This window comes from Peromyscus leucopus, chromosome 14 (assembly GCF_004664715.2).
Source record: "Peromyscus leucopus breed LL Stock chromosome 14, UCI_PerLeu_2.1, whole genome shotgun sequence".
Lineage (NCBI taxonomy): Eukaryota > Metazoa > Chordata > Mammalia > Rodentia > Cricetidae > Peromyscus > Peromyscus leucopus.
The window spans coordinates 75,817,897-75,840,585 of NC_051075.1; the positions used below are offsets into that span (position 1 = coordinate 75,817,897).

General features: G+C 47.5%; 1 protein-coding gene and 1 non-coding gene across 5 annotated transcripts in view; both read right to left on the reverse strand.

Moving 5' to 3' along the window:
- Wars1 (tryptophanyl-tRNA synthetase 1) overlaps positions 1–22,689 on the reverse strand; it is a 51,189-nt gene that overhangs the window by 16,612 nt on the left and 11,888 nt on the right. For 3 of the 4 annotated variants that reach the window (XM_028858078.2, XM_028858081.2, XM_028858080.2), the window contains exons 3-11: positions 20,895–21,108; positions 19,225–19,333; positions 14,915–15,034; positions 14,234–14,416; positions 11,001–11,101; positions 9,530–9,642; positions 9,133–9,306; positions 6,051–6,191; positions 2,964–4,416 (exon numbers count right to left, since the gene is read on the reverse strand). In XM_028858078.2, the coding sequence (XP_028713911.1) occupies positions 4,255–4,416; positions 6,051–6,191; positions 9,133–9,306; positions 9,530–9,642; positions 11,001–11,101; positions 14,234–14,416; positions 14,915–15,034; positions 19,225–19,333; positions 20,895–21,108 (1,317 nt within the window). In that variant the 3' untranslated portion in view covers positions 2,964–4,254. Of the gene's footprint in view, positions 1–2,963; positions 4,417–6,050; positions 6,192–9,132; positions 9,307–9,529; positions 9,643–11,000; positions 11,102–14,233; positions 14,417–14,914; positions 15,035–19,224; positions 19,334–20,894; positions 21,109–22,689 lie in introns of those variants that run through there. The other variant, XM_037210839.1, reaches the window with a different exon arrangement.
- On the reverse strand, positions 5,754–5,857 carry LOC114683766. Its single transcript, XR_003733199.1, has one exon. It is a non-coding gene; the product is annotated as a U6 spliceosomal RNA (small nuclear RNA).

Sequence of the window (22,689 nt, forward strand, 5' to 3'; positions counted from 1 at the left end):
TTTTAACGCTTCCTCTTCACCTCATTTGGGTCACGTAGTCCTCCAGCCTGTGGGTTCTCCTCTTTAAACAATCTCAGTTACTTTGCGGAGATTTAAGAGCTGTCTCTGTGTGTGCTCCCACTCTGCTCACATACTTCAAACACCGGCCTACCACTCCTTATGTCTTAGCTGCAATCCTCAAGTCCTTTTAGTTTTAGTCCTTGAACTTGAAAGCTCACCTAGTTTAGAGAGGTCAAGATGCAGGGACATTCTGGGCCAGTGCCTGGAAAAAGGCAACTAATAATTTACCAACTGTCAGGCCACTGGTACCCACTCATTCTTTTAAGGGTTTTTTTTTTTTTTTGTTTTGTTTTTTTTGGGTTTTTTTTGAGACAAGGTCTCACTATGTAGTGGCCTGGAACTTGCTCTGTAGACCAGGCTGGCCTCAAACTCAGAGATCCGCCCGCCTCTGCCTCCCGAGTGCTGGGATTAAAGGCGTGCATTACCACCACACCTGGCCTGTCACTCATTCTGCTGCAGGAGATGAGCTCAGACAGCTCTGGGCTCTCACAGTCCATGTTCACAGGGTCAGGGTAGGTGCTCTGGTTCCTTCCTGATGACTGCAATTGCTGAGCTGCTGGCCCAGCCCAGGTCTCCAGGCTGCCGTTGGTGAGGGAAGTGACCTAGCAGGAAGGGCCTGGCACTCAAACATACCCCTGGCTGGCCTCAAATCCTCACTGTCTTACTGCCACATCCTCCCAAGTGCATAGATTCTAGGTACCATTCCTGACCCCACTCCTGCTGTCAGAAGTGAAGAACCAGAGGGAAGGGCCTGGCTGCTCCTCAGTAACACACTGAGGAAGAGCTGGTCTCTCCACAGGGCTACTTCCAGAAAAATCAAGTCTGTAGTTGAGCGTTCCAGTGAGAGCTAAAAGCTCCCCTTGAGAACTCCCACAGTATGTGCTGGCTACAGACCTATGGGCCCAGGAGAAGGGACAATAGTGTAATTCTGGAGTTTCACCAAGGCCTGTTTACCCCTGGACGTACTGCTCTAGATGGGAGCTGCCACCTGCATCTATGTGGTGTGGATACCACTCAGAGCAAAGGCTGTTCTTTCTGGGAAGTCTCTGGACCATGTGGTATTGGACACCATCCCCAGGCTGCTTCCATTAAAAAAGCTCGTTGAACCTTTCTCTCAGGGAGCTACCCTACCCTCACCCCGACAAGCAGCAGCCTTGGGTATCACCTCTGTGTTGTCTTACATGGAGGAGATGGAGCTCCCAAGAGGTCAAGTGACTCTTCCAAAGTTGTGACCGATGGCAGGTGGGGGCTGGCCTGGGTGCTCCCTCCTCCCGGGGTCCAGGATCCTTGCGAAGCCCTCAGATGCTATGGCCGGGTGGACAATGACAGGAATCTCTCTCTCATCTGCACACCTGGACGCTCCAGGGGGCGACAGCACTACAAGTGACATCAATCGTTCTGGAGCACGGTGAGAGAGCAAGGCAGTGCTTCGCATCTGCTTCACCACCTCTGGCCACAGCAGCCGGTGCGGTGTTGGCCTGGAAGTATGGCCTGTCTGGTGGGAGGGGGCCTCAAGGGGAGCCTGCATGAACTTTGTGCCATATACTCTGGCCCTCTCATTGGCTCTGAGTTCAGGTGGTTGGCCACCCAGGGTGTGAACCTTAGTGTTCTCAATACTAAGTCAGAACAGACTGCTCAGTAACAAATTCACTGTGTGGCCTTGGACAAGTCATATCTCCCCACTTGCAAATGGACAGGTGGGTAAGGGTTCCATTGTGACTGGGTCTCCCCTGGACCACTAGTAGCCCTGCTCCTGCCCATGCTCATCATTTCAGCAACTCCCCAAGCACCCAGGTCTCTGCAGACAGGACATCCACACGCACATGCTCTCTCCAGGCTGTTAGAATGTCAAACAAGGCGGGAAAGCAGTTGCAGGGAGAGAGATGGTGGCTTCTCAGGACAATTGGCTGACACAAAAACAGTCCCTGGGAATCAATCTACCGCAAGACCCAGCCATACCACTCTTGGGCATATACCCAAGGAATGCTCAATCTTACCACAAGGACACATGCTCAACTATGTTCACAGCAGCATTATTCATAATAGCCAGAATCTGGAAATAACCTAGATGCCTGTCAACTGAAGAATGGACAAAGAAAATGTGGCACATATACACAATGGAGTACTACTCAGCAGTAAACAACAATGATATCATGAAATTTGCAGGCAAATGGATGGAACTAGAAAATATCATCCTGAGTGAGGTAACCCAAACCCAGAAAGACAAACATGGTATGTACTCACTCATAAGTGGATACTAGATACAAAGCAAAGAACAGTCAGACTGCAACCCACAGAACCAGGGAGGCTCCATAGCAGGGGGGACCCTAGGATAACTGTGGCTTATAGTAAGTTTTGGTTTTACTCAATCACTGGGCAAGCATCAGTGAAATATTTCACTATTAGGATAAAAATTTGTACTGTATTAAGCTGATGATAGAAAATAAAATAAAATAAAAATAAAAAATATTTAAAAAAAAAAAAGACTCATATTTAAGGGGTTGGAAAGATGGCTCAGTGGTTAACAGTACTGGCTGCTCTTCCAGAAGACTCAGGTTTAGTTCCTAGCACATGCTGGCTTACAACTGTCTGTAACTCCAGTGTCAAGGGATCTCACACCCTTTCTGGATTCCCTGGGCACCAGGCATGCATGTGGTACACAGACATACATGTAGGCAAAACACCCATTCACAAAAAATAAAAATAAATCTTGTTAAAAGGAAACAAAACCAAAACCAAAACAAACCAAAACAAAAAACCAAAACAGTCCCTGGGAGCCTGCCTCTAAGCACCATGGGATTTCACTCCCAAGGGGAGTGGCTGCAGGCTCAGCATGGTGTAGTGTGGCTTGGGGGCAATCAGTGCAGGCACCCCCGCAGCCTGCTTAGACAGAGAGCGACAAAGGCGGACACAACCAAGTTTATTTTGCCTGAAAGTGACAAGAGGACGGAACATTCAAGAGTGGCCTTTGTGCCTTCATAGCGGACAGACACTTCAACCAGGGGCTTTCCCTGAGACATGGCTTCTGCTCTGCCAAGACTCTGAGTGGTGGCTCATGACATGTGGCCAGCCCAGAGGGAGACCAGCAGAGCCTGGACGGCTGTTGTTCTTTCCTGTCTAGCTATGGTCCACCGGCCCGGGACACGGCCAGCACACTGTTCTGTGCGGCCTTCCACTTCAGTCAAGTGTCAAAACAAAAGCATCTGCAAAGGCAACAGACTGTCCTTAGAGTCTGATGGTCGGGAGAAGTCACCACTGGGTTTCAAGAGGTGGAGGCCAGGCCATTTGAGGAAACGTTAGTACAGGAAGGGCAACAAGCATGATTCTGGAGTGAACAACACGTGTGATCTGGAGTTTGGTTACCTCAGCCTGGAGTTTCACCCACAAGACTCAGGTTGGTAGAAATGGTCCAGCCTGGTCCATAATCAGTGTTAAAAACAGCTTTAGAGCTGAATGATCCCACCCACCCCCTCTGTTGTGGCATTGGAGACTGAACCCAGGGCGTCATGCACACTAGGCGAATGCTCTACTACTGAGCTACACCTACAGGACAAAGCTGACCACTTCCTACTTGATATAAAGCAAAGCTTATATATATTATATGTAAATATATATATATATATAGTTGGTATGGGCTCGAGCATAGCATCTTTGCCCACTAAATGTCTCATCAGTTTTTCACAGAGGTTTTCAGTTTTACAGTAATGACATTCTGACTCCATAGATTCAGAATCAAACATAAATTATGACTGACTCTTGCTAGGTAGCCCATGCTGGCCTAGAACTTGTGCCTTTGCATCCTAAATATAGAGTCTGTAAGGTGTGCACTACCACGTGCAGCACGTACACTTAAAAACAAACAAAACTAATATTTTGGGAATTTATCTGGAACCCTAGGCTGCTAGATGGACAATCCTCTGTGGGCCACAGAGGTGCCACACCTGGGCTCTTTGTGGGAGAGATTCTCGGCTGGGTTTCTATGTGACCACACAACATTAGCAGCACCTGATCATCCTCAGCAGACAACAGGCGGAGAGACATCACAGAAGCAACAGCATTCAGAATGCACAAGGGCGTAGAGACCCAGGTCCAGGAATTCCCACGTGACAGAAGCCTATTGGGAGTGTGCCTTGATTTGAGGGGGCTGGGATTATCGACAGATTTTCTTCTTTATGTGCAGACAGAAAAGAAACATTACTGAAAGTGGAAGGACAGCTGCCGGGGGGTCATGAACTCCTTCACCGTTTCCTCGGTGACCGCCTTGCGTCGGGCCTGGTGCTCGGCGATCAGGGGCTGAAGGACGTCTATGAGTGTCTTCTTCAGCTCTCCAGTGAGCATGGCTCCGCTGGTATAATCCTGCCAGGAAGGTGGATGCTGTGAGCAGTGGTTTTGTGTGTCAAGCCCTCCCTACCTGAGCTTGAGTTCAGTTTATATCCCTTTAGAGCTATGCTCAGTGTCACAGTAACCTGGGTCTTATAGAATATTAAAATGTCTGTCTCTTGTGCTTGGGCTCTTTTCCTTCGGCTTGTTTTGTCCAATTCTGATGTGTTAGTTTTTGTTTTATACTATATTTCATCATTACCCCGCAGAAGCCTGCTTGTTTTCTAGTGAGACAGGAAGGGAGTGGATCCAGATGGGAGGGGAAGTGGGGAAGAACTGGGAGGAGTAGCAGGAGGGAAACGGTAATCAGAATCTATTACGTCACCCACAAGAAAAGGAGAGCTGAGTGCGGCTCTCAGCCGTACGGCTCCTATGCACCCTGATGCCTTCCTTCCCGTCTACGCCACTCTTCAAGCAGACAAAACCAAGACCCCAAACCTAGGCGGCAGCAAATTGGGGGAAAACCACCTTCAGCTCCACACCACAGGCGCTGACCACTAACAATGAATGGCGTGTTTCCTGAGAATTTCTCTTGTGAATGTCATGCAGCTCGCTCCTCTCACTGCCTTTCTTTCACTCTCGTTGGCGTTGGCCCTGGTGTCACTGAAACCCTCTAAATACTGATTGCTATAACCCCAGCACTCAGTGGCTGAGACAGGATTGTCACGAGTTAATGTAAACCTGCTCTTTATCAGGAGTTCCAGGGCTACACAGTGAGACTCTTTCTTAAATAGTAACGACCAAAGACACCCACACAATAGTGCAGTGTACCTGCAACAATTCTCACTTGGCCTCCTGGCTGCAAGAGCATGCTTGTAACTTTTTTCTGCTATTGTTTCTGTTGTTTTTGTATAAAAAGCTGTTTCCTATTCCATAGGATTTCCCTGGAAAACACTGCAAGGCCAAGGCTCTGCTTGTCCCTACCAGCTCACTGCGAGGCTGTCCGGGACCACCGACACCTAAATCATCTGCTGGCATGTGGTTCACCTACATTTCTTCCCTGACAAAAAAGACAAACCTCTTTGTACTCTCACTTTTGTGAACTATTCAAGGGTTCTTCCCATGTAGTTAAACATCTGACTGATCTTACCCAGGTTTTTTAAAATATAATATTTTATTATTTATTTATGTGTACATGTATGTTTGTCCATATATGTGCATGTATCTAAGATTAGGGCCACCCCCTGAAGCTGGAGTTATAAGCAGTTGTAAGCTGCCTGATGTGGGTGCTGGGAATTGAACTCAGGTCCACTGCAAGAACAATATATATGCTCTTAACCACTGAGCCATCTCTCCAGCCCCCAGTTTTTGTTTTACATATGGAATGCTTCATGGATTTCGTGTTGGCCTTGAGCAGGGGCCATGCTAATCTTCTCTGTATTGTTCTCTCTGTTGGTATATATGCTAAAGCAAGCACCTGTTCTGTGTTTTAAATACAACATCTTGCTCTACAGCCTAGGCTGGCCTAGAATCTGTAATCTTCCTGCTCCAGCCTCCTGAATAGGTAGGTCTAAGTGAGTATGAACTTACTGTATGAACTGAGCTGGGCTCAGCCCAGGCCCCTAAGGATTGCTCTGGCAACACACAAGGCCTGGCTGGGCTTGACTCACCTTTCTGATCTGCTCCAGCCTGTCATCATCTTCAAGGAAGAAGGTCAGATACATGAAGGACACGTCCACTTCACAGTTGCCCCCAAACTGCCTGTGCTCCTCCACGGTGTCTCTTCCACCAGAAAACGCGTGCTTGTTGACCTGTGCCAGCACAGAGGCCAGTCAGAGTGCTGTCCTGTCCCTGGACACTGGTCAGGGCCCACGGGGGTGGCAGTCACAATAGTGACTCCTAGTGAAGGTCAGGGAGGCAAGAGAGCAGGTCTGTGACAACCCCCACTGCTCAAGTTACAGAACAGTCTGGAAACCAAAGCAGGTAGTGCTGTGTCTGTCCATAGGTGGCAGAAAAGCAGGCCCCAACCCCATGTGCACACGAGCCACAGGGTCAGGAGAACACAGCTGAAGGAAGCTCTATTCTCAACATGTGGTGGCAGGAAAGGCCTGTAGGGAGGTTTCCAACCAGACAGGCGATGTGTCAGTTGGTTAAGACAGCCCCAGATGGGCTAGAGTGATGGCTCAGTGATTGAGAGCACTGGCTGCTCTTCCAGAGAACCAGAGTTCAATCTCCAGCACCCACATAGCAGCTCATAACTGCCTGTATCTCCAAATGCCCTCGTCTGGCCCCTGTGGATACCAGGCACTCATGTCAAGCAGACATACATGCAAGCAAAATACTAATACACACAAAAAAGAAGCACACAAACCCCAGAAACTAACAAAACAGAGCTGCGGACAGTGGTGGGCACTTAGCATATAGGAGGCTGAGACAGGAGGACTGCTTGTGTTCAAGAGTTCCAGGCCAGCCTCAGCAACACAGAGAAACACCATCTCAAAACAAGCAAGAGAACTAATGAAAAGACCAGGGCGTGGGAGCGTAAACCTTTAATCCAGCATTCAGAAGGCCTCTGCAGGTAGATCTGTGAGTCTGGGGCTAGCCTGGGCTACACAGTGAGTTCCAGGCCAGCCAGTGGTATACAGTGAGAGTCTGTCTCAGAAAAGTAAGTAAGTAAAGAAATAAAAATGAATGAAAGCTAGGGATAAAGGTCATCAGGACTTTGCACCTCACAAAAGCTGCCTAGATTGCTAAAGGCCTCTCCATAGTGACAGGGTCATGTTTTGTCAGAATATCTGTCCTGAGACAAAGTTCCTAGAACCTGGGAAACTCCCAAATCCTCTCTGAAAACTGCTAGGCTTCCAGGTTGCTGACTCACAAGAGCAAATGTGCCCAGACATGGGTGGGCATTCAGTGCTCTCTATGCCTGGACCCACCACTTTCCTGCTTTATAATAGACAGATGGTGTTTCCCTGAGTTCTGTGAGCTGTTCCGGCAAATTAATGAAGCCTTGGCAGGGGCTGTGGGAACCCTGTGCAGAGCTGGTCAGTCAGAAATACAGATGTCACAGTCTTGGGCGGGCACAGAGTGAGGCTGAGGCCTTCAGCTGTTGAGTGCTGCACTCTCCAGGGAGAAAGCATCAGAACTGAACTGACTGTAGGACATCAGCCATTGGTGTCTGCCGGAGACCCACTTGGCAGGCACTGAAGTGGAGGGAAAGTCCCCTTGCCTTGTTGACTTATAGGCCAAGATCATCAGGGCCTGGCTGTTGGCAGCGGGGTTAACCAGCAGGTAGACTTGTTACTCTAAGACTGAACCTGCTGTTTGTGGTGTCTCAGCCCAGCTCTGAGTAGTGGAGATTCTGTCTGAAGGTCCCTTGCCAGGGTAACTGTGTCTGAAGCTGAGTTGGGGACAGGATTTGGAGAGAACCTGCCTGTGACCCTGACCTCTACAGGCCTGTGTAGTTCTGATCTGGTGCACGTTACTCACCTAGCCCTTGGGACTCTCCTGGTTTTGCAAATGGAAACTACTTCAGAATCACAAACTGCTTCTAAAAACAACTTCTCAAAACCGAGCAGAACATGTCTCCCCACATACCTCACTTCTTCCTCCCCCTCTGCATTCTGGAAGTTTCAGATAAAAGCAAAAGAGAAAGAAAAAGTCCCCCAATCCTATGAGCTGTCACTTTAGGCAGGGCTGGCAGAAACTATTTCCGGAGGAAGGGCTGGATATGAAAAGTCCCCATTGTCAACCAGAACCTGCCTGGGACTTTCCGAAGGCATTGGGGCTTGGCAGGGACTCTGACTATTGTATAACACCCCCTAGATATGTTCCTCTTAGACCATCCAATCCACAAACACATACTTGGATCCAAAGGAAACATCAGTGACTTCCTGGAACGGTGAAGGGTTTACACTCACTGGCAGCTCAGTTCTGAGCAACAGCACTGGCCTCTGAAGCATGTGGATGTGCAAACTCCTTTCTAATTCCAGTTTCCAATTGACTTGCAAATATTTACCAAGCACCCACAGCCTGCCAGACAGGGCTCAACTAGACATGCAATCCTGTTGGAGGGTACATCTAAATTCTTTCCAGGAGAACAGTCTAGAGAATAGCAGCCTACATTGCTGCCCTCACTATAGAGCAGTGTGCCAGGGCAGGAGCTTTGCACTGAGCGATGATTCTCTCTGTCTCATGACTCTCTGCTTCAAACAAACATAGTAGCTGGGCATGGTGGCGCATGCCTTTGATCCTAGTACTCAGGAGGCAGAGGCAGGTGGATCTCTGTGACAGCCTGGTCTACACCGACACTTTGTCTGAATAAACAAACTGTTTATTGAGGGTCCGGCAGGAACTGAGGGAGAAGGACTCTCAGAAACCTTCAGCACAGTAACTGGCCCTGCCAGGTCTGATGTTCAGAGGACTATCTTTTACATCACCTGACAACAGCTTCATTGATTATGCTTTAAAGAAACCACCAAGACTCTGCCTCTGCATCAACATGCTGGTGAGAACTACAGAAAAGAGGGAAACAGCAAAAGCCCCAGGTTCTTACCTATACGAAGGGGATCAAAGACTAATGAATTCCCCAACACCAAAAACCAAAGGCCCAAAACCCCAATCCACCCAAACCCAAGCTCCCCTGCTGTGTGGGCAGTGGGCCCCTGTGGAATTCAGCATTGCTGTGAGTCTGAGTTGTATGAGACGGTATGTTAAGTGAACTCTCGTGTTTCCTGCTTCTCCCAGGCTCACCTTGCTCTTGATCTGCTTGGCTGTGTCAGTAAGGAAGATGGAAGAGTTGGGGTCACTGGCACTCATCTTGGTCTGAGCACCCTGCAAGGCAGGGAAGAAGGTCGAATGCAGCAGGGCAGGTTTAGGGTGGCCGATCCTGGGGGCCACGTCCCTCGTCATTCTGAAGTAAGGATCCTGGGTGGAGAAGACTTGGGTGAAGACAATGGAACAAATGGCCAGGCTCTGGCCAATGAGCAACCCTAAAGGAGCCACCCTGATGGGAGGCTGTGAAGCCCGCCGTCACAGTTTCAAACTGGCTTCTCTTCTCCCAACACTTCTACCACTTCCACCCTCCCAGGAGAGTCCTAAAACCACAGCCAGCCCACTTCACTTCCCACAAGCTGGCTCTGGCCCCTACCTGGTCAATGGCACACGGAATGAGGCACTGGATGTCCGTCCTGTCTCGGAAGATCTTCGGGAAAGAGTTGCTGAATGACGGTGCAGCCTGGACAGCAGGAAAACTGATTTTCCCTGAAAGAAGGGAGACATTCTTATGTGTTGGGCCGACCGCTGCTCTGGGTAATTAATCCAGTTAAAGGAATTAAAAATGGGTTTCCTCTCCACTGAAGACAAACTAAAGCAAGCCTAAAAATCCAGAAAGGGACTAAGTCAGTCCAGCTGCACCCCGGGTCTCTCATCAGTTTCCTGTCTGCGTTCACAGTGTGCTCAGCTGTGCCCACGCCACACACTGGTGTCACATTCTCCCCTTCAATGCATCCGGCTGCCATGGCCACCAGTGCCACCACTAAGGGCACAGCACCACACGGGCCATTTCCAGGAGTTTGTTACTCTTCATAACCGCATGCCAAGGCACCTCCTGCCACCTTACAAACATGCACATTCAAGCTCAGGGTGTTTACGTGGTCTGCCACAGCTGCATACAGCAAGTGAGTGGCTGAACCAGGATTGAACCTGGGGTGTCAGGGAAGGGCAAGGCAGTTACAAGAAGCTGCTCCTTAACTGCTCCACTGTGGAACTACCCTGGATGCTGTGACCCCAATGTCAAGTACCTCTCAAAATCAGGAAGCTCATGCTCCAGTTGCTGGGAATGAATCTGACTGAACCATCAAAGAGGAGGCCAGGGGACTGGGAACAGGTGGACAAAGGGAACAGAAGGCCCAGACACAAGTCTCAGAATGATAGCCTACAAAGGCCGATACATTGGAAGAACAGACATGTGCTGGGATTAAAGGAGTGTGTCACCATACCCAGCTAAAATCTCTCATCTTTAAATGGGGAGACTGGAGTGCAGGGAAGACTCCCATAGGTGAGCAGAAGATCCCCTGCCCTCCTGGGCTCTACCAAGCCCTGCAGTGATTGGGATCACTCCAGCATGTTGGAGAACTCCAGTCAGTCTTGTCTGCCTGTCTGTCTGAGTCTGCTGGAACACCACCTCTGAGTTTAAATGAAGTGCTAACATCTCAGGTCTCTGGGCTTTAAAGATCAGATACTTGGGGTGACGTGGGGCTCACTGGTAACATTTGCTACATGTATGAATCTATCTCTTTGAACACACACACCCTCCCCAGGAAGGTTAGCTCAGGCTTTGGTGTTGCTGCTCTGCGGGTCTTTTTGTTTTTCGAGATAAGGTTTCTGGTTCCTGTTTATCCCTGGCTATCCTGGAACTCACTCTGTAGACCAGGTTGGCCTCAAACTCACAGGAGATCCACCTGCCTCTGCCTCCCCAGTGCTGGGATTAAAGGCGTGTGCCACCATCACTTCCTAGCATTGCTGTTTTGTGATTCTTATGAACACTGGCTAGCCTCCTCTGAGCTCTCTTGTCCCACCGAGAGAGGAAGAGGGGTCCCCAGGCAGCAACAGCCCCTTACCAATGCAGTCACTGTCGGTGAAGCCGAAAATGCCTTTCACCTGGTTGAAAGTGACATGCTTCTGAATCTTCACCACATTCTTGTAGAAGCCTGGGCTCTGCCTGCAGAGATGAGCAGAGTCACACCTGAGCTGGAGGATAGCCTCCATGGACAATAAAGTAGCAGTAGCTAAAACTGGGTATCATTGAGCGGCGTGCCAGGCACACAATGGGTATCACATGTGTTCAGCTCAAGCATCACAGGAATGCATGGAGAAGTCACCTGTAGACAGACATCTATAGCAGTCACGTCTCTAACTAGCTCTGGGAAGAAGACCTGATGAGGGGTCAGAACAGAGCCAGGTGCAGAGGGCAGAGCTAACAGGGAACACCCACATCTTGCTGGGCCAGTGCTCAGCATGCTGCGGATCTCAAGGAAGAGGCCCCACAACTGTCTGCTGACACGATGGTGTGGTGGGACGCATGGGAACTGATGGATGCAGCATAGAGGGTTTGCCTCAGTGCAGATGCTCCTTCCCGCATCTGGCTACTACTCCCCACTACTGGAGCAGTACTGTGTGCTTTGGGCAGCGCTGGCTTCAAACCCAGCAACAGGGGTGGGCCATACCAGCTGGTTTGAGCAACTTCACTTTTCTGGATGGTGAAGGTCATGCTTATGATGCTTAGATCAGTGGCAGCCATTCTTGACTGTGTCCCACAACTGAACAACTGCCCCAGGGAGGACCTTCCTCCCACACACAGGCTCCATACTTGGAAGACAGCTAAAAGGTGACATTGTCCAGGCCCTAGGTGCCACATGAGGAGCTTTATGCACATCAGCTCAGAAAGTGCCCAAAAGCTTGGCAGCATGGAGCATCATCTCTAACCCTCTTTACCTCCACCTTTTCCTATCTCCCAACATTGTGACCTCACTGTCACCCAATTATCTGTTAAGTGACCGCTCCATTACAAGATAAAATGTAGAGGCTACCAATGCAGGTTACTAGTAGACACTGGCCTAACATGCATAAGGTTCTGGTTCCATTTCTAGCAAAGAAAAAGCAAGCTGGGAGATACAGGGACTTACTCAAGAGGATAAGACCAAGCTGGAGCAAAGCTGGGACTGTATCACTGCAAAGAAGGCCCTCTGTGGGGTGTGAGTGGGAAGCATGGAGAGGGACACACTGACTCCTTCCTGCCTTCCCAAGAAGAGTGGAGCCTGACTTCCTTGTATTTGTAGCTCCAAAGGACCAATAGGCTTGTTAGATCACAGATAAGAGTCTAGATTAAATTTAACTCAGGAAAGTAAACGCTCAAGTATTTAAGGAAACTCTTGCTGGGTGTGGTGGCACATGAACATAACTCTAGTCTCTAGTACTTGGGATCCAAGGCCAATGAGAACTCATTTGAAAAAGAAAACAAAAAGAAGGAATTCTTAATGGGGTAAATATGTTTTCTGATATTCAACTCTACCCCATACTCCTGGAGAGAGAAAATTCTCACTGGGTCAAGGTGAACGGAGGTCAGGGGCTGAGACCACAGCTTGTATCTGGGCTGAGGCTCGAGCACATGCATCAGGCTATTTGAAGGAATGAGGTGAAAACAAGGGCACAAGTGTGCCAAGTCTCATGACATCTATGTCACCGTAAGACCACTGAAGACCTGGGGTCAGATCCTGACCTGAGATCCATTTCAATTCCTTCTGGGATAACAGTCTCTATGTTCACATGGAATAATTGAAGAATAGTCTGATAGGCAAAACTCAAAAATTTATCTGGGGGGAGAGGCAGGCAAGAAGGCTCAGCTGTAAAAAGTGCTTGCCACCAAGCCTGATGACCTGAATTTGATTCCTAGGACCCACACTGTGGAAGTAGAGAGCTGTCCCATAAGATGTCCCCCCCCCCCCCCTCCCCCTCCTCTCTCTCTCTCTCTCTCTCTCTCTCTCTCTCTCTCTCTCACACACACACACACACACACACAAACACGCCCCACTCAGTAAATTAAAATGTAATTCAGAAAACATATTTTTGAGACAGAGTCTCATTATGTAGATCAGGCTGGCCTCAAACCTAGAGAGATTTTCTGCCTCTGTCTCCCAAGGGCTAAGATTAAAGGCATTTGCTACCACACCCAGCATAATAAAAATATTTAAAAAATTTTAATGATTTTCCTAGCTGGTGAAAGGTCAGATTTTCTGCTAGGGTATGTGTGGCTCCTGGCGGACAAACAGCTCCTTCTTGGCTCCAAGGACGTATAAAGGCAGCTGAGGACCAGCAACAGCCAACCTCACACTGCCTTGGCCTAATTACTGGCTGTAACACCACACAAGAGGGCCTCAAGCCCACGCCCATCCAACCTGCTGAATGGACTCCCTTGAGCGAAGGCCCACATCTCTACTGCTCAAGACTTGATGCCTTCCAAGTCCTACCATGTGGGGGAATAAACCCAGGGCCTCACACATACTAGGTAAGTGCTTTCTCACCCCAGTCCTCAAAATATATTTGTGGAGATAACCAGTATTCACTGTTACATTTATTTTTGAGATAGCGTCTAATGATGTAGCCCAGTGATGTCAGCAGCCTGAACGCTGGGATTAGAGGTATGTGCCACAGGGCTTTAATACCATTCTTGTGATGGCTGACTAAAAGCACCACCTCCACCCCACTTTGTTTCTTCTGACAAGGTCTTGTTATGTAGCCCTGGGGTAGCCTCGAACTCCTGATCCTGCTTCTTCAGGCCCCTGAGTAATGGGATTGACTGTAGGTGCACACTGACATATCTGTTTCAAAGTATGATTTTACCACACTTCTTTGTAACCATTGGAGAAGAAGTTCAAGAATGAAGTACGCTGATGGTCAGTTCAAGAGATGGGACTGTGCAGAACCTGTCTAATGAGTGGCACTTTTCTCTGAAGAAAACGTCACATTGAAAGTGAGAAGGCTACCAAACTCTGAGACTGGCTGTCCTTGGACACTACAGTGCAAAACACTTCACTATGATAGCTGAGGGGGACACCATGACTATGCCGGGCGAATATTTACAATTTCTATAGATAAGATTATGAAGGCGACAGTAGTTTGACATTACTTCTTTCTAGGCACACAAGCTTCCCACCTCAAAAACTACTGCTAAATGAAACCAATATTCTAGATCACAACAGAAGAAAAACCAGGCCATAACCCATCTTCAGCATTTCAGGTTGGTCATGATGTCTGCACTCACTGCTCAGAAGGTGGCCAAGTGGTTCTTCCTTACCCCATAAACTCAAGGTCAGAGAAGATGAAAGTTTTGTTGATGTCAAAACCACAGGCAATGATATCCTTGGCATTTTCCACAGTATAGCTGTATGCCTGTTCCAGAGTCAGGTCCTTCCACAGGTACTTCTCATCATCAGACATCTGGATGACCAAAGGCACGTTGAACACATCCTGCAGCCACCTACAAAACACAGAAGGCATTTGTAGGTATGAACATGCCCTGCACCCCACTCTAGGGACATGGAGAATGGAGATCCCGAGGAAGAAGCCACTCTGTATGTGAACACACACTTCCTCCCTACTCTGTAACCGCAAACCCCGCTAGCAATCCCACACATTTCACTAATCATTGCCCCCCCCCCCCCCCCCCCCCCCGCAGGTGAGAGTAATTCCTGTCATTTGGCAGACAAGGATGGACATGAGGTTTGGACTAGAGTGGGCCTATAGTGACAAGGACAAGGAGCAGGAAGAGGAGTGGAGCCGGTCTGGTTGATTCCACGGAGGTGTCTCCCATCACACCTGGCTTTCTGGAGCGAGCCCAGTGCAAACGCAATGAACAGGTGGCAAGGTCCTAGTCCTGTAGCACAGTCAACAGGCAGCAGCCTTGTCTTCCAAGATGCTCTATAAGCTCCATTCTTGCTTCACTAGGGAAGGGACAAGTCACATGAGCAATACTTACTTTGTGAAAATAAATGGGACAAGATGACCCAGATGCATTGCTTCGGAGGAGGGGCCCCTGCCTGTGTACAGATAAAATGGCTTCTTATTTTCATAGGCATCAAGAACTTGATTCATATCTCTAAAGAAAAAGAGGGGAAAAAGAAATAGTGTCATTTTCTGGAAAAAGTACCAAAGCACTGAAGCTCATTTGGAAGTGAAAAGTAAAGACAGATAAATAACATAGACGATAATCAGGATTTGATCTCTTTGGTGCTGGAAACACGATGAGAGGCGACTAACTCTGAGAGGACTCCTGTGAATAATTCTTTTGGAAGCCAAGACATGTAAGTTAGGAATTAGAGGTTTAAAATCTGGGCCAGATGTGACAGCCCACACCTTTAATCCCAGCATTCAGGAGGCAGAGGCAGGCAGATCTCTGTGAATTTGAGGACAGCATGGTCTACACAGTGAGCTCCAGGACACTCAGTGCCACAAAGTGAGATCCTGTCTCCGGACCAACATTTTAAAAGATAAGCATGAATATGCCACTGGTTCCTTTTGGAATGTCTCCAATGATCAAAGCAAATGCACTTAGTGCTTTCCACAACCCTTGGGCACCGGACACTCGAACAGTACCACATACCTCTTTAGAACCCACCAGTCCTGAGATTGTAGAGACCGAGCCTAGGAAAATCTCAGGGTTCCATGCAGGCCTAGCTTGGGGAGGACAGAAAGGTAGGTCCTAGTGGTTCAGGATAAAGGTCCCAGCTGAAGAGCTGACTTGGCAACCCAGGCCAGCTTGGGCCTTGGGTCTTTCACTGAGAACCATTCCAGAGTCAACCTTCCTTCCCCAGGATGGGGACACCATCAGTGCTATGGAGGCCCCTCCTTGAGGGCTGTGGTCAGTATCAGCTGTAGGCCTGCTTCTGACTTCAGGGGAGCTGACTGACTGTGTGTGTTTGGGTAGGGGGTCAGGATAACTTCAGGTATTGTTTCTCAGGGGCTACTTTTGAGACAAGGTCTCTTAATCGGATCTGGGGCTCACCAAGTGGGCTAGGCGGGCTGAGTGAGCTCCAGGGACCTGCCTCTCTGTCTCCCAAGCACTGGTATTACAAACATATCATCACACCCTTTTGTTTGTTACATATATACTTTAGGAGACTGAATGCAGGTCCCCATGCTTGCAAGGCAAATGTTCATCTACTAAACCTTCCGTCCCCCTAGCCTGGAATTTGTGGTTTTCTTCCTTCTTCCTTGTTTTTTTTTTTTTTTTTTGGTTTTGCAAGACAGGGTTTCTCTGTGCAACAGTCCTGGCTGCCCTGCACCTCACTCTGTAGACCAGATTGGCCTCGAACTCACAGAGTTCTGGCTCTGCCTCCCAAGTGCTGGGATTAAAGGTGTGTGCCACCACTGCCTGGCTATACCCAATTAACTTTTAATGGGCACATGGAAGAGAGAAAATCCATCCCATGAGTTGCTTTCCATGTGGCCACAGCCCATATCTGAGAGCTTACTAGGCCAGGCCCTAGGCCAAGGCCCATCTTATGCATACCCTTCCCAAAGGGCCTTGTTAGAGATGAGCTTGCAGATGTCATTTCCCCTGCAGGCTCACAGGTAACATTAGGTGGTGGGTTTTGTCCAACTTCAGGATGTGTAAATGCCTTCCCCGAGCTATTACACTGAGGACACCAGTGCCGGGGCAGTGAGAAACCTAAGAGGTTAGGAGCTTTAAGATCAATGACACGGTGAGACAGCTCAGTAGGCAGAGAGGCTTGCTCCCAAGCCTGATGGCTGGAGCTGGGATCTGGGGACCCACATGGTAGAGGAGAGAACCAAATCTTGTGAGCTGTCCTATGACACTCACATGCAATGCCTACGTTTTCACACACACCCACACAATAATAAATTTAAAAAAAAAAAAAAAAAAAAAAAAAAGCAGACCATCTCCACAGTGCTTGCACAACAATTGGAGAACTCCCACAAAAGAGAGTTTGGGAATCTGGGTATGACCGTGTGGGCCTGCACTCCTAGCACTTGGGAGCCCGAGGCAGGACTGTGAGCTGCAGGCCAGCCCAGAAAACCCAGATTCTGCCTTAGAATAAACAACAACAGTTCCAGACTGGATAGGGCTGTACAGTGAGATCCTGCCTTTAAAAAAAATAAAAAAAAAAAACAAAAAAAAAAAACAAAAACAAACTAAAACCCCAAAACTTACAACAGTATTGTAAGCTCACAATGTTCACTGAACTGGCCAACAGATCTGGAATAGTGTGTACACTGAAGTCCCAGGAGAAAAATCCACCTGTGCTCAAGACTGCAGGTTAGCCAGGCTCAGGGGTGCAAAAGGTGGATTATAGGGATGGGCCATGTCAGCTTCCTCAATAGCCAGTCACTGCCCACCTTAGTGTGTGACCTGGCAGTCTTGGGCCTATCAGGCAATGTTGTGGAATGTACTGAGAGACCACTAAAGCTGCCACCAACCCAAAAGCTAGGAATTAGCACCTCAAGCCTACTACAGATACTGACCTGTTGTCTTTGTTAATGCATCTGAAGAGTGCCCTGATTCATGACTTTCTTTTGTTCTGAATAAAGGAGTTTTGTTAAGTGGACATGGCATTTGGGAAATGAATCTGTCTCTGGGCTACAATACCCATATCTTATTCACTGAGGGGGGTGAGGGCTATGTTTTTGCATTGACAAACCTTATTAAAATCCCAGAGGCTTTTCTTGTAGAAAAGAAAAGGCTGATTTTAAAACTCACATTGAAGTACAAGGAGCCAAGAATATAAAAGTAATCTTGAAAAAGGATGGAGTTGGAAGACTCATATTTTTAACTCAGAACTAGTTAGATTTGCTTTCTATCTATTTTGGAGATAGGATCCTCAAGTTTCCCAGGCTAGCCTTGATAGGCTATGCAGTCAAGGATGACCCTGAACTTCTGATTCCCCTGCTTCCACCTCCTTAGCGCTGGAACTACAAGTCTGTCCATCACCCAGTTCTGGAAGTGACTGCTGACAGGGAGGTTTCCTGTTGGGTGGTAAGAAGCTCTGTAATTAGACTGCTGAAGTGGTTATACAACTTCGAAAATACACTAAACCACTGAATAGCATAACTAAAGAGCTGAATTCTACGATACACCAATTAAATCTCTTCACAACAATTTTTATTACATTTCTTTATTTTTGTGTTGTGTATGTGTATGTGTGTTCTTGCATCTGTGTAGGTCAGAAAACAACTTTTGGGAATTAGTTCTTTCCTCACACCATGTGAGACCTGGAGACTGAACTCAGGTTAAGTTTAGAAGCAGGTGCCTTTCCCTGCTGAGCCATCTAGCCAGCCCTCAATGCCCCCCCCCCCGCAAGTGTTTCTCTATGTAGCCCCAGCTTTCCTGAAACTCTATATAGACCAGGCTGGCCTCAGACTCACAGAGAACCCCTGCCTCTGCCCCCCAAGTTCTGGAATTAAGGGTGTGTACTACCACACCTGGCCTTAACTTTTTAAATGACATTTTATTGACTTCTTTGTGTGTCTTTCTGTGTGTGTACTCATGCCATGGAGTGTATGTGAATGTCATAGGATACTCTGTGGGAATCTGTTCTCTCCTTCTACCATATGGATCCTGGGAATGGAACTCAGGTTGTCGGGCTTGGCAGTGGGCACCTTTACCCACTGACTCATATCACTGACCCTGATTTCAATTTCCATTAAGAAAAATACTGATTATATTTTGTCCAGGATGTGGGTTGAGCAGGGCCCAGAGCTCTCTGTAGACATGATGTGAAATGTTTGGGCAGAAGTGTTCTTTCCTGAGTGCTCCTTGAAGTGTGAGTAGAACAGAACACCCTGACCTCAGGTCGTCAGTTCCATGAAGAGGAAAAGCAGTATTTGGAATGGGAGAGGCAAGAAGTCTTCTGGACTCGCCCATTCTTGATGTTATCTGCATGGAATTTATGGCCCAAGGCAGGGATACTCTGTCCCAAGGGTTGTGCTGTAAACGTCTCTTGACATTCATGAGTGGGAGGAAGAAGGTAGGTAATTTCAGGAAGCCTACAGCTTACTGTGTGGGAAGCACTCAAGTTGGACCTGATATTCTCTTGCTTTCATGCCCTTTAACAACTCACAGCATGTAACATGACTGTATTTCACCTGCAAAGAACTGACCTCCACCTTGTGAGGTGGGTCATTTACAAAGGAACAAGCTGAAGATTCCCAGTGAAAGCACCCGGTAATTCCACAGTAAATACTATAGCAGTCTCATTTTGCCCGGGGTACCAGGCCTCCCCAGAACCTCCCAATTCTGTGAACCCAGAGCAGAGGAAGGGCACTGACCTGTGGGAGAAGAAGATGCCTCTGCGCAGGAAGCGGTGTGGTCTCTGGCCAGTGGCTTTCTCTATTCGGTTTATCAGCTCTTTGTCAATTTTGCTGCTTCCAAACTGAACTGCAAAAACACCAGGAAACAGAAGGGATGACTTCCTTAGATGCCAGAAGACTTAGTAACCTGTCCCAAAGACCTAAATCTCTTTAGGCTCTGGGCTGTGACGCTTCCCCTCACACAAAGTGAAAGGACCTTTGTACCAAAACAGCTGAGACCCCAATCAGCAAAACAGGGACACACCATACGCCACAGTGCTGTTTGCCTGAGTCTAGACTGTGATGGGAACACACCCAGAACACAGTCTGGCTGCCAGTTCTGATGCACACATGCACATTAAGGTGTAGCTTACATTCACCAACAACAACCACAATTTCCACATTTCTCCAACTGCTGACCTAGATTCATGTTGGTCCTGAGTAGACTTTCCCCTCAGCGACAGTTTATGTTTTAGGTTATGGAAGTAGCTTTGGTGCAGACATAAACATTTCAGTCGTTTCTTCCTTGACAATTATCTATGACATCAAGTGGACAGGAAGTGCCTTGGAGGAAGGGTGTGATGGTGAGACCTTGCTAGCAAACATGCCCACCACACTAGAGCTTTCTAAAGTTCTGAACTACCCCAAACCAGGAAAACCTACCAGGATGCTTACATCATTTCATATAATTTAAAATGTGGGTCTCATGAGGCACAATCTATGTGTCCCAGGCTGTCACTGAACTTAATATATGGCTGAGGATGATTTCAAACTTCTGATCCTTTTGCAGGGTAACAAGTATGAGCCACCACACCTGGTTCATTGTTATCTAATTTTAAAATAATCCTTTGGGACTATAACATACAACCAAAGGGTTTTAAGATCTACTTGTTTCTTGATATTGAACCTTTTTACTTAGGAATTATTCAAAATTTAAAAATATCATATATGTCCAAAGATACTGAAATCAGTTATGTTTAAAGCATATCTGAATTTCTGTTGATTCCAGCACTACTCACAAGATGGAATCTCCCTTTGTGTTTCTGAATGGACAAAGAAAATGTGACATTTACACACACACACACACACACACACACACACACACACACACACACACACACCAGAGTACAACACAGCTATGAAAGGAAATGGAATCCTGTTATCTACAACAGTGGTAAGCCCCAAGGACAAGCCAGATGAGCAATGCACAGAGGTTCAAATACTACAGGGTCTCATCTTGTGTGAGATCTCAGGCAGAGTACAAGGCAGGGAGAGAGAATGGAGAGAGGCTCATCACAGTGAGAATGGAGGAGTAAGTTCTGGTGGGTCACCAACAGGGTGATGCCACCAATAATAATGTATTTCGTATTTCATAATAATACCAGAGAGGGCTGTGAATGCTCCCACCACAAAGAAATAAAAATGTCGGTGATAAACATGTTAAATATCCTGATTTTGTCATTACCCAGGGTATGCATGTATGGACAATCATTTTGTTCTAAGAATATATACAATTACTGTGCTAATTAAAAAGTGTACAAAAGTGCACACAGTACAAAAGTGCACAAAAGTACACACAGAAACACCAATGGGATTGACACGGGGTCCCCACCCAACACTGTGCTGCTGTGAAGAAGGTGAGGACTCACCAATGAGCTTGTCATAGTCGATGCCTTTCGCACTGCTTGTCCGTACTGTCCACGGGTCCACAAAATCCTCGCTGGCTTTTGTGGCATCTGGATCGCTATTACTCCCAGCTGTTGGGTTTCCTGGAGGGCAGTCGGCCTTGTAATCCTCCCCCATGGCGGATTTATAGCTCATTTTTAATGACAACAACATCTTTACTGCAGAATCAATCTCATCCTAAAGGGAAAAATGGTGACTGCTCAAAATGCTGACAAAGCTAACATCTGCAGAATACCAGTTAGGCCTCAGGCACTGTGCTGAGACCTTTCACATACGTCCTTGTAGCTCGACAACCTTGACAAGTGGGCATCACTGAAGCTGTCCTGTGCCTGCTGAGGAGTTTGAGAGCTGGGGATTTGTCCCGAGCAGACAAAAAGCTGGGACCAGGTGTGTTCTACCTTCATTTGATATTCCAGTGCTACAGATTATGACCCAAACCACATGGGTTAGTAGCAGTGACACAGAGCGCACCACTGTTTATGATGCTGATGGCAGGGTACATGGAGCTCAGGGTTAGGGTGAAATTTACAGACACAACCAAAGATGCCATAGGAGTTGGGATGGCAACTCAAAGACATGCCATGAAAGCAGATAAAGCGAAGAAAGACGGAGGCCCGCAGGAATGCTCAGAAACAGGTACACCACAAGATGATGCAATCTTATGAAGCTATTTCTAAGATTTACTTTTATTTGATGTGCATGATTATTTGCCTCTATGTATGTATGCATACCATATGTGCCCGTGGAGGCCAGAAGAAGGCACTGGGTCTCCTAGCATTGGAGTTATCTTTGTGAGTTGCCATGTGGGTGCTGAGAACCAAACCTAGTTAGTTCCTTTGCAAGAGCAGCAAATGCTCCTAACTGCTGAGCCATCTTTCTAGCCAGTTACCAAGCTATTTCTAGTGTCTCTATGCCTATTATTTCTGCAAGTCCAGCACTTGGCAGGTGAAGGCAGGAGGATCAGGAGTTCTAGGTCATTCCTGGCTATATAGAAAGTTGGAGGCCAGTTTGGGTACACAAGACTTTATTTTAAAAATAATAATAATAGGCCGGGCGTTGGTGGCGCACGCCTTTAATCCCAGCACTCGGGAGGCAGAGCCAGGCGGATCTCTGTGAGTTCGAGGCCAGCCTGGGCTACCAAGTGAGCTCCAGGAAAGGCGCAAAGCTACACAGAGAAACCCTGTCTCGAAAAACCAAAAAAAAAAAAAAAAATAATAATAATAATAGTTAGAAGTCAGCATGGTCTACAGAGAGTTCCAGGACAGGCTCCAAAATAATAATAATAATAATAATAATAATAATAATAATAATAATAATAATAATAATGAAACAGCAGCAGCAGCAAATATAAGCTGTATCCTTGCTCACTCTGGAAACTTACTGAAGACCCCTTTCTTCTAGGAGCTCACAATGGCCACCCCAGAAGCTTAACAGAGCAGGCCTAATTAAGGCGATCAAATCATGTTGTGCCCTAAAGCTCTAGACTGGTAATTGGCATAGCTGGATTAGACCACAAAGACTACAGAGTCTAATTTGTTTGCCTAGGGCAACACAAATATTTTCACTTAGAATTTATGCACCATGTACTATAAACTAGGCTTCCTGGGGATGAACTACTATGACCCCAACCTCATTTAGAGAGCTGTTCACTGGGCATCCTGGCTGAAGAGTGCTAGGATTCTGCAGTGATCAGTTCAAACAATAAAATTCTTTGGTGTTTGTTAGTTTGTTATCAGAATGAGTTTGCCTCATGAAGTC